At 39.2% G+C, this 16268-nt stretch overlaps 1 protein-coding gene and 1 long non-coding RNA gene across 2 annotated transcripts in view; both read left to right on the top strand.

The window, feature by feature from the left end:
- The window catches only part of LOC308084844, a 266724-nt gene that overhangs the window by 203132 nt on the left and 47324 nt on the right, over window positions 1-16268 (top strand). The gene's annotated exons all lie outside the window — the stretch shown is intronic.
- Window positions 8621-10058, top strand: LOC308085134 (glycoprotein-N-acetylgalactosamine 3-beta-galactosyltransferase 1-B-like; the record flags this gene model as incomplete). Its single annotated transcript, XM_080428217.1, has 3 exons — window positions 8621-8682; window positions 8770-9434; window positions 9900-10058. The coding sequence occupies exons 2-3, from the start codon at window positions 8784-8786 to the stop codon at window positions 10056-10058; spliced, it is 810 nt and encodes a 269-aa protein (XP_080284343.1). The 5' UTR covers window positions 8621-8682; window positions 8770-8783.

Below are 16268 nucleotides of genomic sequence, written 5' to 3'. Positions count from 1 at the left end.
GTTACAAGTAAAAGTCTGGAATTCAAAACTTACTTGAGTAAAAGTACAAAAGTATTCGTATCAAAATGTACAAAAGTAAAAGTACTCATCATTATGCAGAATGTCCCATTTCACAAGTTTTCAAAATGTATAAAAGGTGTAAAAATATTTTGAAAAAAGCAGATCTACAAGCTCACAATGCTTTGGATCGCGACGCATTGTGAGCTTGTAGATCGGCTATTTTCAAATGGCCGAAATGTATGTAGGGCTGAAGTGGGTATAATGTATGTTTTGTAATAATAATCAAAATATCATTTTAAGATTTCTTTGGCTATTCAAAAATAGCAGATCTCATAGCGCGGCACCGAGTGCCGCGCTACTTGTAGATCTGCTATTCTTGAAAAATCTTGAAAATTTTAGCAAATCTTTGAATATATATATATTTTAACATTAACATTTTTAACTCTGTTACAACTTCTGGGGGGTCCCTGGAAGAAAATGTTTTCAGATGGGGGTCCACGGCCAAATACATATCATGAGAACCACTGATATTATAGCAACATGCGCTTTTTTCAACAAAAAAAAATTGGATTTAGAAGACATTTGTAGAATCCCCCAGAAGCAAAGGTTTGAGTTACAAATGTTTGCTTTTAAAAAATATACTGTATATTCAAAGACCCACAATTTCCCACGATTTCCCCCCAAAATAGCAGATCTACAAGCTCATAGCGCGGCACTCAAGCTTGTATATCTGCTATTTTTGAACAGCCAAATAAATCAAATAATTACACACAGATTCCCGGTCTTAAAGGGTTAAACAGTGTGCCAGTTCACATTAATCACATCCATCAAATGATTTACATCGCTCAGGTGTTGGCAGAAGCTCCTGTCCTATTTTTGAAGTGATATGCGATGTGATTTACTGTACTTGTCATTTACTTGTCATGTGCTGTCAGACAGACTGTCATGTGCTGTCAGACAAACGCACTGCGATTCTTGTATGGCTGCATTCCACCTGGCCGGCAGGAGTAAACGCACATGTGTGTGTTGTCTGTTTGGTAACATACTACACCACGTGAAGCACAGGCGCAACTACAATATGACACGTGTCACTGACGGCCAGGATTTTTGACTAATAAAATTAATAGTTGATGGGACACTTTTTAAACATTTTAATATTTGGGCTTGCTGTAAAGTATTAAGTGACTTCAAAAGACTTGAATTCTCAAGTCAAGAAGGCTCAAGTCAAGTCAAGTCACAAGTCTTTGGCATTCAAGTCAAGTCACAAGTCCTAGTGACCATGTGAGGAGAGCAGAGAGACGATGGCCGTTTGACATGAAACGGGAACTTAGTTATAATCAAAAGAATCTATTCAGTCAGATGAAACGTTTTTTGTTTAAATACCATTAAGGTAGCCTACATGAGAAATGTGACAAGGTGTATAGGCTAGCCTAAGTTTTACCGTGTCTGGTACCAATAAAAAAAAAAGAAACTGGTCTGAACTTGTAGATCTGCTACTTTCGCATTAAAACGGCAATAACAAAGGAACGCAGGCTTGCAACGCATACAACGCTGCCTGGCCAGGAGTCGGTGCGTTGCTTCCCGGCCTGCCTACGACCGACAGACCTCCGCCACGGAAGCACAAGGGGGCTATTGCCTCCTCCCATGCCCACCAGGGGAAGCTCCGCCCCGGGTAGTGGAGCCAGGCTGCCCCTGGTCCTTGCCCGGGTGTAGGCGGGAACCACTTTGCGTGTGTCAAAAGTTATATTCCGAATGAATGCTTTGGGTCATGTAACGAATAGGCCTATTTATAAGCCAAAACGTGAATCTGCCTGTTACGGCGCCACCATGAGGCTGATTTGAAAAATGTAGGGTGGCATTTCTTCCTGGGCCTAGTGGGGATGTGCGTACAAAGTTTCACGGAAATCGGAGGCTGCGTTCATGACTATTTAGTTTACCAATGGATCGAATGCCCCCGCCCCCCAGTTAAAAATCACTAAATCATAAAAAAAAAAAACGAAAGCAATACATGATATTTTTTAACACTCATCTTTTAATTATTATCATTACAAACTAATAAAATAACCCTTGTTAAAAAAAACGAAGTTGTCCTCTAAGGGGTCTCCCTGTGGTACGCTCAGTCCTGAGATTAGCTATTCCCAAGCCAGATACTGTCTGATGCCCCCTTCCATTAAACTCTGGTAGCAGAGTAGAAGGACGTCAAGATTTTCTGTGACCTTTCCTTAGCTGTCTAAGGTGACACTCAGTAATGTGCACACGAAGGTACTTGAAGCTGCTCACTCTCTCAGTCCTATATTATATACAGTATATAGCCTACGGCACTTTTCCACTATATTCCTCACAGATATGCTGTTCTGTTTGCTTTTTCTTAACTTTTATGTTGCACTGCAGAGCACCCATAACTATAAAAGCTGTAGTGAATTAAAAGTACAATATTTGCCTCTGAGTTGTAGTGGAGTAGGAGTAAAATAATTGAAATTTGGAAATACTCCAGGAAAGTAAAAATACTGCACCTAAAAATTTTACTTAAGTACAGTACCTGAGTAAATGTACTAATTACTTAAGTTGTTTACACCACTAGCCACACCCCGTCTGAAGTTGTGGCATCTATTTGTGTGACTGTGGAATGCTTTACACCTGCTGCTAGTAAAGCCATTCACTCGCGCCACGCCATCACTGTTGGCTTTTAATGTTGTCTCTTCCTCTTCGTTTACTCAGCCTGATCGCGACTGAAGGTGGGAAACCTGGTCCAGCATGAAATCTAAAGTCTCCTTTTATGTGGGTTTCCTCATGGGATTCATCACAGTCTACGTGGTCCTGCAGCAGGTGTGGTTTGAAAGGAGCTTTTCGGCACATCTGTCCAGTGGCTTGGACAATGCGCGATCCGCACTCTTCAAGCTGAACCACCCTCACCACCCTCACCACCACGAAGGTACAGATAATGGCAGTTATTGTTCCATCATTTCATACCTTTGTGTAGTAGTATGTTGCTTGAGTAAATTGCATGTACTGTAATGGCAGGGCAGCACTAACACATCTGCAGTGGTAGAAACAATACTCAAATGTTTTACGTTAAGTAAAAGTATTGATACTGCAATGTAGAAATACTCTGTTACAAGTAAAAGTCTGGAATTCAAAATTTACTTGAGTAAAAGTACAAAAGTATTGGTATCAAAATGTACAAATTGTATTCAAATAAATCCCATATTAGTCCATGGGCCCAGGCCAGAATTTTCACTAATCAGGGACACTCAAGGTGGCAAACTCTAGTTTGGTATTTTGAAAAGGTCTATATATCTAGATAATATTTCAACATGATAGCCCTTCCCAAGTAGTAGCTTAGTCCCAGTTATCAGCCTTCAATGACACCAACCATAGTTCCAAAGAATGAAAAAATGTTCTAACTTTTTTTGAATAGAACAGCCATCATAACTGTCGCGACGCATTGTGAGCTTGTAGATCGGCTATTTTCAAATGGCCGAAATGTATATAGGGTTGAAGTGGTTACTGTATGTTTTGTAATAATAATCAAAATCTACAAAGTAACTAGTAACTAAAGTTTTCAAAAAATTGTAGTAGAGTAAAAGTACAACATTTGCCCCTGAGATGTAGAGTAGAAGTAAAAGTACTGCAAATTGGAAATACTCCAGTAAAGTAAAAAATCCTCGAAAGTGTATTTAAGTACTATACTTGAGTAAATGTACTTAGTTAATTTACACCACTGGTAGCAATTATGTTTGTTCAGAAAACTGGTGGAACCACCACCTCAGGCGTGTGTTTATGACGGGATCTGTTTACTGTATGGGTTGTACGTATACTTGTCTAAAAAGCCCGTAGCACTTGCCCTAGCCTTGACAACCTTGCAGGATTATGCAAAGGCTAAAATGTAATTTAGATAGCATGTTAGGTAGACATATGCCATGTTTTCATAATACCATAGTATAACATTATTTTAGGAGTCCTGTTGTGACTGTTGTATTGAGGGAAACATTTTGTTGACATGATGGTATGTTGTATGTACGGAATAGAAAAGCACTGGACTGGATGTAGAATTTTTGTGTGACTGTTGGTATATTGAATAATGATTTTCGGTGATTACTTTGCTAATGTGAAAAGGAATAATGCTTTAACTGTTGAATTCATATGGATTGCTCCTGTGACATACTGTATAGTAGAAGTGAGTGTTGTAGTGACTACTACTGTAGGCCTACAGTGTGTGCCGGTATATGTTTGTATTTTTTGTTTTTTTAAAAAGTTAATACGTGTAACTTAAGTTATATATCAGATTTCGTTTTCTGTCTCTAAGCCAAATGAAGCGTATACCTGTGAGATGTGAGTGGGATTGAAATAATATCTAAAAGACTATGGTAACCCCGCTGCGTGGAAGAAGGTGTTAGGACGTGTGGAGCCCCGAGGGGAGACAGTGGCCAATGATAACGCAGGAGAAAAAGGTCAATTTGACCATAAGTCCATCTGTGTGGTAGGTGGACTTCATGCCGTCACACAAGTGTCATGGTCTTCATCAAGGAGTGATCGGGTTCAGTTCTCGCGCTTTATATAATAATCTGTGTATTCACTTTTTATCCTCTCCTCCACATTTTTTGAGTGCTCCTGTTCTTTTTAGACATACTGAACCCAGTAAACAGATCATGTCATGCCCCAGAGAAGTGTGCATAGCTAAATATCCCAAGGCACAACACACACACATGATGTCGTAGACATCGATCCCGTGGGTGCTCCTCGTCATAAACACACACCTGCCAAAGTTTGCAGGATTGGTTCGTTTTGAACAAAATGCCTCAAATTCTGAACGCAGCATGCGATTTCCATTAAATTTTCCACGTAGATTCCCACTTTGCCAAGGAAGAAATGCCCTCCTTTTCACATTGGCCTGTTATAGCGCTACCAGGAGGCCATAATAACCTACCTGACCATGTCTCATGTGTATGTCTTTTGTTATAAATAAAACAAATCATTATTGAAAAAAAAAATGAAAGTGATTATGAAGAACACAATTATTGAGTAACTGAGTTATTGAAAAATTACATTGACTTTGATATTTCAATGACAAGATGCTAGTGATGCGCGGGTCGGGTTTTTTCATGACCCGCCCCGCCCCGCCCCGCCACGGAACCGAACCCGCCTCAACCCGCGACCCGCCTCAGTGTATAAATCAACGACTCAACCCGCCCCGCGACCCGCGGCGAAAAAAAAAAAAAGATAATCATGAGTGAGTGTGAGTGAACTGCTGCGCGACACCGTAGCCTACATCGCACATCAGTATAAACAAATTAATATATGTTTTGGCCTTTACATCTAGCAACCTTAATATGCAAAACCTACAGCTTGTGTTTAGTTTTGTTAATGTTAAACATGAATGATCATGGCGCAAGGGAGGTTACTTGCCTTAGTTGCCTGGCTGCCTGCAATGTGTCACCAACTTTCGCCACTAACACTTTATCCATTGCAGACAGACAGTCACTGTGCTTGCTTGCATAATATCTACGACCCATACGAGTTCTGGTTTTAACAGGTTTTATTATCGTCAAGTGGGTCCGGCTTGGTTCATATTCTATCACTTCGGGACCCCGGTTCTGTTTATCATTACACCCAAGCGAACCACCCGTACGCAGCGCTGATAGGAGGAGATGCAGCCGTGTAAAGCTTCATTTGTGCTTCGCCGTATGGTGGTGTTGTTGCGTATTGAAAATAGCAGACATACAAGCTCACAACGTGGCGCGTTGCGACGTGTTGTGAGCTTGTAGGTCTGATATTTTCAACGCGCAACACCATGGTACGAAGAATAGGCTGATCTATCGGATAACTGCAGCGCTGTGAGACACAGCAGCACCAGGCTGTCGGGAATGAAGCCACACTGACATTGTCAGATCATGATAAAAACTTTAAATAATTATGATGGGTTTTAATGGTAGTTTTATCCAAATATTAATATTAATAATAGGCTTAAATGTGATTTTTTTTTTTGCGTGTGAGAGTGGTGTTGATGACCCGCAACACCCGCAACCCGCATAATTGCCTCTGAAATTCTGACTCGACCCACCCGCGCCGCGGGTTGACCCGCGGGTCCCGCGGGTCACGGGTCAACCCGCGCATCACTACAAGATGCTCCTTAATGGTCAAAACAATATCAGAAAGGAATTATAAATGTCAGAATTAGTTGAATTAGTCTTATTGCACCTGTTTTTAGTCCTAACAATGGCCAAGTTATGGCCAAGGACCTTTCAAGGTCAACATCACCCAAAGTGGTCATAACAATATCAGAAATAAATTCCCCACCCCACAATTAGTCAAAATGGAGGTATTGCATGTGCATATACACTCAGAAACAAAGAAGTTGGATTTTCATCATAGCCGATGGCAGCCATATTTGATTTGGCCATTGCGCCATTTGTGGCACTATGGCGGACGAGCACCTCTGTGTTTTTTCCTGTCTAGGTACCCATTGTTCAAGTGAGAATTTCCCCTACCACCAAATTGCGAACAGGTCTATAGGCCAGGTACAGGACTACTGTGCAGATAATGTGGGGAGATAATGGCAAAAAAATGAATATCCTAAAAAAGTATTAAAGCTACTCATTTGAAAAGGCTATCATGTTTCGAACTACGTCAGAGGACCAAATGGTGCCCGCAACTGACGTAGATCTGCGCAGGTGAAATTTATTTAATCTTAAGTATTGAGAAAAACGTACAGGAAAGTACTGTTTCCATGTCTTTCTAAATAAAGTATTCAATCAATTCAATCAAAGGGCATTTTGACTATAATTTCAGTTCATTTTAGTTAGTTTTGTAAACACACAATAGCCTACAGTTTCAGTTATCGTTTTTGTTTAATTATTCTAGTTTTTATTTAGTTCAGTTAACTAAAATGTTTTTAAAATTTTAGTTTTCGTTATTTCGTTCGTTTTCGTATGTCAAAAGTTATATTCCGAATTAATGCTTTGGGTCATGTAAACGATGAATACTTTTATTCAGGTTCCATCTAAACAGGTGAGTGGAACAGATTATGAATCTCTATTCGGAATGAGTTCATTCTGAATGAATACATGATGTCCATGTAACCGCAGCCATTGTAGATCAGCGCAAGCGAGTCCCTCACACGATTAAACGTTTATAAAGTAATAGCCGACTCTCTTGTAATGAAGAGAATAAGAAGTTTGTTTACAGTTTAACCTCACGACCAAAGGCTAATAAAACTTGGAATGGATATAATATTGTTACGTCCCCGTCTAGGGGAAAAAGAGATGCAACATAAAGTGGGAGTGAAACCCGTTTTTATTTAGAACTTAATATATATTTACATGAACTTAAATAGACTTTAACACGTGTGTGCGGGCAGGGGTGATGGCTTCCATAAGATGAATCTGTGGGCGGAACACAAACGCTTTGAATGATGAACTATTATGTAAAAACGTCAGAGGCTTGACATGTTTGACATTTCAAATCCGTTTCAATATGCAAATAACTCGACCTGTATTGTTAGAAGGATGCATTCCAGATAATTTAAGTGCTACATTCATCCCTATACAGTAGGTATGTGCAGAAACCGGTTTATTAGTTTCATGGTACAACAAAGTAGAACATGGCGCGAACATGCGTGCACTATGCACATGCAACGGCCATGTGCCATGTGAATGGCAACGACGTACAGCCCGTTAAGTTACATTCCCTTGATAAGACTTTCAGAGGTCTTTTATCTCTCTCTCTCTCTCTCTCTCTCTCTCTCTCTCTCTCTCCATGCCAGATAATAAAACACCTTTCTATCTACTCAGATAACGGCCAATACAAATTCATTAATATTAATATATAATAGTTTTGTTGTAAATGTTCTAGCCTTGACGACCATGCAGTCTTTTGCAAATGTTAAAATGTTAATTAGATAGCATTTTATTTAGACAGATGCCAGGCCATTGTGGACCTGGCATCCTAAGTGTGTATAGTTTCAATGTACATCATTTATTTATTTTTTGATATTATTATAATGTTTAGACTGATGATAGTTTATTGGTTTATCTATGATCCTAGATTACTGAGGCACTACACTATGCATTTGATGTATTACCTCGAGTTTATCTTGCTTACTGTAAATCACGTCAGTAGTATCTCTTGATGCAGTACACACCTAGGGGGCAGTATTGAGCAACATTCCTAAAATTCCTAAGGGGGGGGCGTTCCCTAATTAAACCATTTTTATTCATCCATAATGAATAAATCACAATAAATATAATTTTGGATTATTATTTAATTAAGCCATTAATTAATTCATCCTTAATTTCATTATAAAAATTATTAGGAGTTAGGAAAATAGTGTTCCGTCTATCTCTCTCTCTCTGTGTGTCAGTGTGTTTGTTGGTTAAGTGGTGATCTTGTGCTGTACTTCACTGCCTGTGGCATTGGGGTAATAAAATAAAATGCTGTAATGTACTGCTGTCAGAGTGTGTGTCTGTGTGTGTGTGTGTGTGTGTGTGTGTGTGTGTGTGTGTGTGTGTGTGTGTGTGTGTGTGTGTGTGTGTGTGTGTGTGTGTGTGTGTGTGTGTGTGTGTGTGTGTGCGCGTGTGTGTTCACAATAATTTAACATATGTTCAAACCAACTGGTTTCCCTCATACTTTGTTTTGAACGAGGTGTCTAGACGGAAACAGATGTAAAAAATTATTGAGAGAGAGGTATGTGTATATATTAACTACTCTATGTGTAACTGTATATGCAGCAATGCCACAAAATAAATATTAATTCAGTCATTCTCTTGTCAGGTGAAGATAGCCGTATGGCAGATGAGTTGTACAAAAAGGTGCGCATTCTTTGCTGGGTAATGACTGGGCCCAGCAACTTGGAGACGAAGGCTCGGCATGTGAAGGCTACCTGGAGTCGACACTGCAACAAAGTTGTATTCATGAGCTCTGTCGATGACCCTGATTTCCCTACCGTGGGCTTGGGTACCAGGGAGGGGCGTGACCAGCTCTACTGGAAGACAATCCGGGCCTTTCACTATGTGTACGAGCATCACGCCCATGAGGCAGATTGGTTTCTTAAGGCAGACGATGACACCTACGTAATTGTGGACAACCTGCGCTGGTTTCTTTCCAACCGCGCGCCCGAGGAGCCCATCTACTTCGGTCGAAGATTCAAGCCCTACGTCAAGCAGGGCTACATGAGCGGTGGTGCAGGTTATGTACTGAGCAAAGAGGCTCTGAGGAGATTTGTTGAGGGATTCAAAAATAAGGTGTGCACTCACACTACCTATTTTGAAGACTTGGCGATGGGGGAATGCATGGAGAATGTTGGGGTCGAAGCAGGTGATTCTAGAGACACTATCCACAGGGAGACCTTTCACCCCTTTCGCCCAGAGCATCACTTCACACACATGCTTCCCAGGGATCACTGGTACTGGAGCTACTGCCACTACCCCATCTCAGTGGCAAGTCCAGCTAAAGCTTTCCTTGGTTTACTTCTGTATTTATTTATGCATGTGTTACTGATGCCTAACTTGTACTTGTCACACAGCGGTGTTGCTCCCCGATGAAGCATAAATTACCGTAATTTTCGCACTATAAGCCGCACCTGACTATAAGCCGCAGCAGCTAAATTGAATGTTTGGAACATATATAAGCCGCACTGGACTATAAGCCGCGGGTGTAAAATCCATAGATTTAGGAGGTCCCCTAGTGGCCGTTAGCTGTAAAAATCCATAGATAAGCCGCACCGTTATATAAGCCGCAGGGTCGAAAAATGGGGAAAAAAGTCGCGGCTTATAGTCCGAAATTTACGGTAAGTTGTTTTGCCCCCTTCTCTTATGTTGATGATAAATGTATGCACACACAGTGATTTAGCATAACCAAATGCCTTGACATTGTTTTCATACTCTTCTTTTAAATTGCCCCAGGGTCCAAAATGCTGCTCGGACCTGTCCGTGTCTTTCCACTATGTGACCCCTTCACTCATGTATTTATTGGAGCACTACGCCTACCACCTGCGTGCCTATGGCTACAGGTACCGCTATCAGCCTCCTGCCCCTGCAGGATACAATATTGAGGAAGGATAATAATGTTGTAAATGTGAATGGGTGAGTTCAAGAGAGGTCGGGAGGATCTTGGTTGTGTTTTTCATTGTTCTTCTTGTACATGTGGATAATCTTAGTACAGATTTCTACATAAGTTAAATAAGCAAACGGAACATTTCGTGCCTCCATAATTATGAAAGTGCGATGTTGAAGGATTGTTGTGTTGAAGGATTGTCCCTTAGTTTGTACAGTGAGATTATGTGAACTGGTTTAGAAATGGTTTAAACTTGATCAATCAATTGTCAGACTATGCTTTGTATGTTCTGGGCAGAAGTCTATCTTCATTTGAGTAACTAAAAGCATATTAATACATTCTTGATTGAACATAATAATTAATAAAAAATGTATCCGGAAGTTCACGCAAATTACAAACCCATCTCCAACCTGCCCTTCCTCTCCAAGGTGCTGGAAAAGGTCGTTGCCGCTCAACTCCACCAACATCTCCAACACAATAAACGTTTTGAAACATTTCAGTCAGGATTCCGCTCTGCCCACAGCGCAGAAACAGCGCCGGTCAGGGTCACTAATGACCTTTTGATGGCGGCTGATGATGGCTCCCCCTCCCTCCTCATCCTCCTGGACCTCTCGGCGGCCTTCGATGCGGTCGACCACAACATCCTCCTCAGTGGTGGAAAGAAACTAAGTACAGTACATGTACTCAAGTACTGCATTTAAGTAAAACATTTTGGTATTTGTACTTTACTTGAGTATTTCCAATTTCCAATACTTTTGCTTCTACTCCACTACATCTCAGAGGCAAATATTGTACTTTTACTCCACTACAATAATTTGAAAACTTTAGTTACTAGTTACTTTCCAGATATAAATTATTGCATTATAAAACATACATTAAACACTTAAGCCCTATTTTATACCTAGGCTATTTGAAAATAGCTGATCTACAAGCTCACAACGCGTCGCATCGCGACGCGTTGTAAGCTTGTGGATCTGCTATTTTCAAACATTTCAGTACTTTTACTTTTGGTACTTTAAGTACATTTTGATACCAATACCTTTGTACTTTTACGCAATTAAATGTTTAACACCAGACTTTTACTTGTAACAGAGTACTTCTACATTGCAGAATTGATACTTTTACTTAAGTAAAACATTTGAGTACTTTTTCCACCACTGATCCTCCTCGACCGTCTGCAGTCTGCACTCCACCATAGGTCTCTCCGACCCTGCACTAAACTGGTTCACCTCCTACCTCACATTACACATATGACTGCTGCACATAATGACTTTGCACTGTGACATACAGAATGATAGTTGCGAATGGATTTATTGCATTCTTCAGATGTAGGGACTATAGCCTTAAGGCATACGACTAGGGAACTTGATGACCTATTCTTGAGCAAACAAATCATACACCATTTGTACAATGTTTTGTATTTTTATTTTATAAAATCAAATTAGGTCTGGGTTGATTACATTTTCCTGTATTAATACATATATAGATGATGATAAGTATTCATTACAGTTCAAACAAGCATACTGTTTGGTTTATGAATTAATTATGTGAGATTATTACCAAATACAGTATAGGGTAGGAGTTCTGGCATGCATCAGCATTGGTTGATATCACTTGTCCCCCATCAATAAAACACGGCTGATCATTGTATTATATTGCATTATGTTGTTGAACATTCAAGAACACTTTGGGTGTGGTATTCATAGTTTGTGTATTCTGTCCTTGATTTAACACTGCAATAATTTCCCTCTCCATGGTTATAATTTTATGAAACCAATGCCTATTAAGATGCCTTTTGTAAGTGTTTACACTTAAATCTATGTATTTCCTCTGTACGTGAGCAAAGAGCACGTTCAATCTTTTTGGGGGATGTCCATTTATACCAAATTAGCATGTAATGCATATTGACTTCTTATAAATCGTTGTACATTTTTCCTTAGTTGCAAGTGAATCCATTGCTTCAGTGATTAAGAGTTGCATGAGACTGACAGTCAGTCAGTGTTTTCTATGCAGCTTATGAGGATCGATGGATATCAGTTTTGCTGCCCAAATAATTTAATAACATGCATCCCCAAGTTTATATTGGTATAAAACATGCAGCTGGTCTGCTGGTCTTCCATTCCATAACCTAATTTTGTCAAAGGGAATGATTATATTAGGGAATGATATATATTTGGGCTATATTGATATTGGTATCAATATATACAGTAGTGCATATATTAATTGTTGGTTTGAGTCTGAGTGTATGTGGGAGTGCACATTATGATCGCTGTGCAGTCTCAGTGAAAGGTACTTGAATCAGTATGAATAAATGCATATTTTGCTATAGATATTGTCTTTATTTGAATTGGTTTACATTATTGTATATTGCATACATTTCACTTTTACAGTAAAAATCACACCCTGTGTGAAGTGGGCGGTGTCTTGCTAGCTAATCACAATACTGAATGGAGTCAACCAATCATGTACAAAAAATAAATACATTTATTGAAACACTCTTTATGATGGAAGAAACCATAACTTTAAAAAAAAAAAAAAAACGTATGTTTTTTTTAAAGTTATGGTTTCTTATATAGGGCTATGCATATGTGTCATGTGACACTGGCCAATCACAGTCCTGAATAGACTGTGATTGGCCAATCACGGTGCAGGGTTTGTTGTACACATTTTTGTACATTTTTGTACATTTTTGGCCAATCACAGCGCAGGATTTGTTGTACAAATATCCAAACCTCACTTATAGGGGCGGTTTCACCGCCCAAAAATGACAAATATGGCCTTGGATACGTGCTGTCAGTCAGTATATTAACATTAATCTCACCTCACTGAACACTAATCTGAGTTACTTAAAGGCCCAATCTAGGATTGTTTTGAATACGAGTATGATTTGCAGATGAAAATGTGCTATTTGATCATAAATCAAAATATAGGTCTGTTTTTCGCCAATGTTTCCAAACATAACCAATATAAAGAAACCTAGTACCGCCCCAAATACAGCAAATAAAATAATTTAACTGGTATCTGAAGAGTTGGTAGTCAATACCCTAGACTAGAGAATCGCTTCACTGGTGGGCCATCTGTTTGTATCACTAATTGGGCCTTTAAATCACTTGCTACTATTGGCAGCAGTACCATGATTGTATGAGCAGGAGTTTGACACGAAGAGAAGAGCCGTGCTGTGTTTATTTAGAAATGTAGATTTCCATTAGACTTAGGAACATGTAAATGTTAAAACCAGCAAACAGGATCAGTCATAATTTAGCCTTGGGTTTTCTCCCTCTTCAAGTAGGACTTGTTACTTCAGCCGGCCATTCTTCATGAAAATGCCTCTTTGTTGTGAATATTCTTCTCTTGTCCAGGTTTGAGGTAATTTGGCTGTGTAATTTCATATAATGCCACTAGATGTCACACTAACAAAGTTATGTCCTTTTCATGATGGTAACTGACCTACAAGAGGCTGCTATTGTTGTACATTGTACATGTAACATGTTCTTAAAGTTAGTGTAATGTTAATACATTTTCCCAAAGAGGAACCTGCATCGCAAAACTAGCAATTAACAATGACATTTATAATGTTTGAGTCATGTGCCACTAGGAGTTATAAAGCTTACAGTAGGCCTAAAGATGTACGTATGTACAATTAAATAAATAAAATTAATCCATTCATATGGGTCATAAATATTGGGGCTGTGCTCGACTAGACACATTCTTAGTCGACTGATATTCATAGGAATATGTTCATTAATCGATTAGCTGATTTAATAGACAAATCTGTAAGTCCAGCCTTCTCGGGATGATGAAGTTGAGAACTGAACAATCAAATGTTGATTTCACAATGACAACTGGATACTGAAAGTTATACACCGGTCTGGTAGAATTATATGGTTATATCTAGAGTTCACAAGAGCTGTGCTCATTTGTAAAAAGTTATTCATTCAGCATGCAAAAAAAGCAATGACTATAATCAACTTGAGTCTTGATAGACTAAGACCAAACCGATCAATTATTTGGACAGGTATTGGAAATTAAAGGGATACTAGGTAACTTTGCAGATCTGTGTTTGTTCACACACACACACACACACTCCCCCCTCCCCTCTCTGACAGGTCCCCAAGTGATTGCTGTCTTTGATGCATTCATTGATTAGATGATTGACTAACGAGGTTGACACTTTTATGGCCCTAACAATCAACTCAATGCGCAACCCCTTTGAAGGTCAAAGGGATCAATTAAGAGCTCCGGCCGAGCCCCCCCCCTCTCCCCCACAGACTTTTCAGTCTCTGCAAGGGATGAATGTCAATATATAAACAGTGGAATGTCAACATAAACAGTGGAACAAAACCAAAATACAGCCAGAGGGATGTGTCTTCCTGCAGGAAAACACACCTGCATTAGTAGCCTAGCTGATAGCTGGAAAAATGCAAAATAAATATATATATATATATATATATATATATTTATTTATTTTTAATTTAGGCTCAAAGTTACCTAGTCTAACTTTAAGAGAGACTGACTGTTTTGATATGGAGTGGCACACACACACAGGGCACTGAAACATGACCACTTTGTTCTGTGTGTTACATACCATATATGATAGAGCGAGAGAGAGAGCGAGAGAGAGAGAGAACATTAGACATTGTTATTACACTGTCACTGCTGGATGACAAGTAGCCCCAATGTGGTGTATCAGGAGAACTTGGCCTGGGTGTTGATGGTAGAACTGGGCCCATGAGAAAACTGGTAAGGAGCTATATTGCTATACTGCATCCAGAACTTAGATACATCTGATGTGTTTCTTTTTTCTTTAATAGTTTATTTTTATATATATATAAAACATATTCCAGGAAAACAAAGCATCCCATTGTAGTTTAGACTAGTTTTTAGGTATATAGTCATATCATTTTAAAACATACTGAAAATACCAACTCACCTAATTGGTAACTGTAACATCATTGCATTAAAGGGATTGTAGGCGATTCAGAGATAAACAAAGAAAAAAACTCCAGCAGTTCGTTTCCCTGACCACCAGGGGGTGACGCAGGGAGGACTTCCATAGAGTTAAGGAGACTTCTAAACGGGCCATGAATATAGGGTGCTTTATTCGGATACAATTCGCGGAACTGCCCGCACCAGCCGGTTCTCTGAATTTTTATTTTTAAATAGGCTCTTTCATGACAAATTGACCACATATATGAAGTTAAACAACTAAATTCTATCCAAACGCTATCTGAAAAGTAAATTATGTGCCTCAAAAACGAAGTTTGAGAGCGTTTTCAAACCGAAAGTAAAAAGTTCACACGGACACGGACGCGCACGGATGCGCACATGCGTGCGTTAATTTACGGCCCGACACATACATAAACAGTAGGGAAATACGGATTTCAGAAAGAGGACTGTGTTTCAATGCAGGAAAACACCCCAGCATCATTATATAGTGGCTGATAGAGGGGAAAAATGCAAAATATATATATATAGATATTTTTCAAATTTAGGCTTAATGTTGCCAACAATCCCTTTAATGTCATAGTATTATGTAGTATCATGCAATCGCCTTTAGATGTCAGCCTACTCCATAATTAGTTTTAGAATCAGCTTATAGAGCGTCGCAGTTCCCGCCCACTTCCTGTTTTTTTTGGTGCCGGAAGAAAAAACTCAATGCATTTTTCCATTGACATTTCCAAAAATATTTATATCTATTAATTTAAGCCTCGAATCAAGCCATCACGAGATGACATGAATCATGACCATAAAACGTTTTTTTCTGTGATTTTTTTTAATTTTATATTTAATTATATGATATACTATATTTAATAAATACCCTTTGTTTTGCCGTTTTCAAAAAAAAAAAAATCACAGAATCAAACGTTTATGGTCATGATTCATGTCATGTCATGATGGCTTGATTCGAGGCTTAAATTAATAGATATAAATATTTTTGGAAATGTCAATGGGAAAAATGCATTGAGTTTTTTCTTCCGGCACCAAAAAAAACAGGAAGTGGGCGGGAACTGCGACGCTCTATAGACCACCCGCGACACACACACACACACATGCACGCATGCACGCAAGCACACACACACACACACACACACACACACACACACACACACACACACACACACACACACACACATTTTTATTTATAACACAGTTGTTTTTTCATCAATAACTATTATCAAATGAATAGCCTACACTTGGCTCATCTCATCTACTGATCT

This window comes from Gymnoscopelus braueri (assembly GCF_963280865.1).
Source record: "Gymnoscopelus braueri genome assembly, chromosome: 5".
NCBI lineage: Eukaryota > Metazoa > Chordata > Actinopteri > Myctophiformes > Myctophidae > Gymnoscopelus > Gymnoscopelus braueri.
The sequence above is the reverse complement of the archived record's forward strand: the minus strand, read 5'-3'. Positions and strand labels throughout refer to the sequence as shown.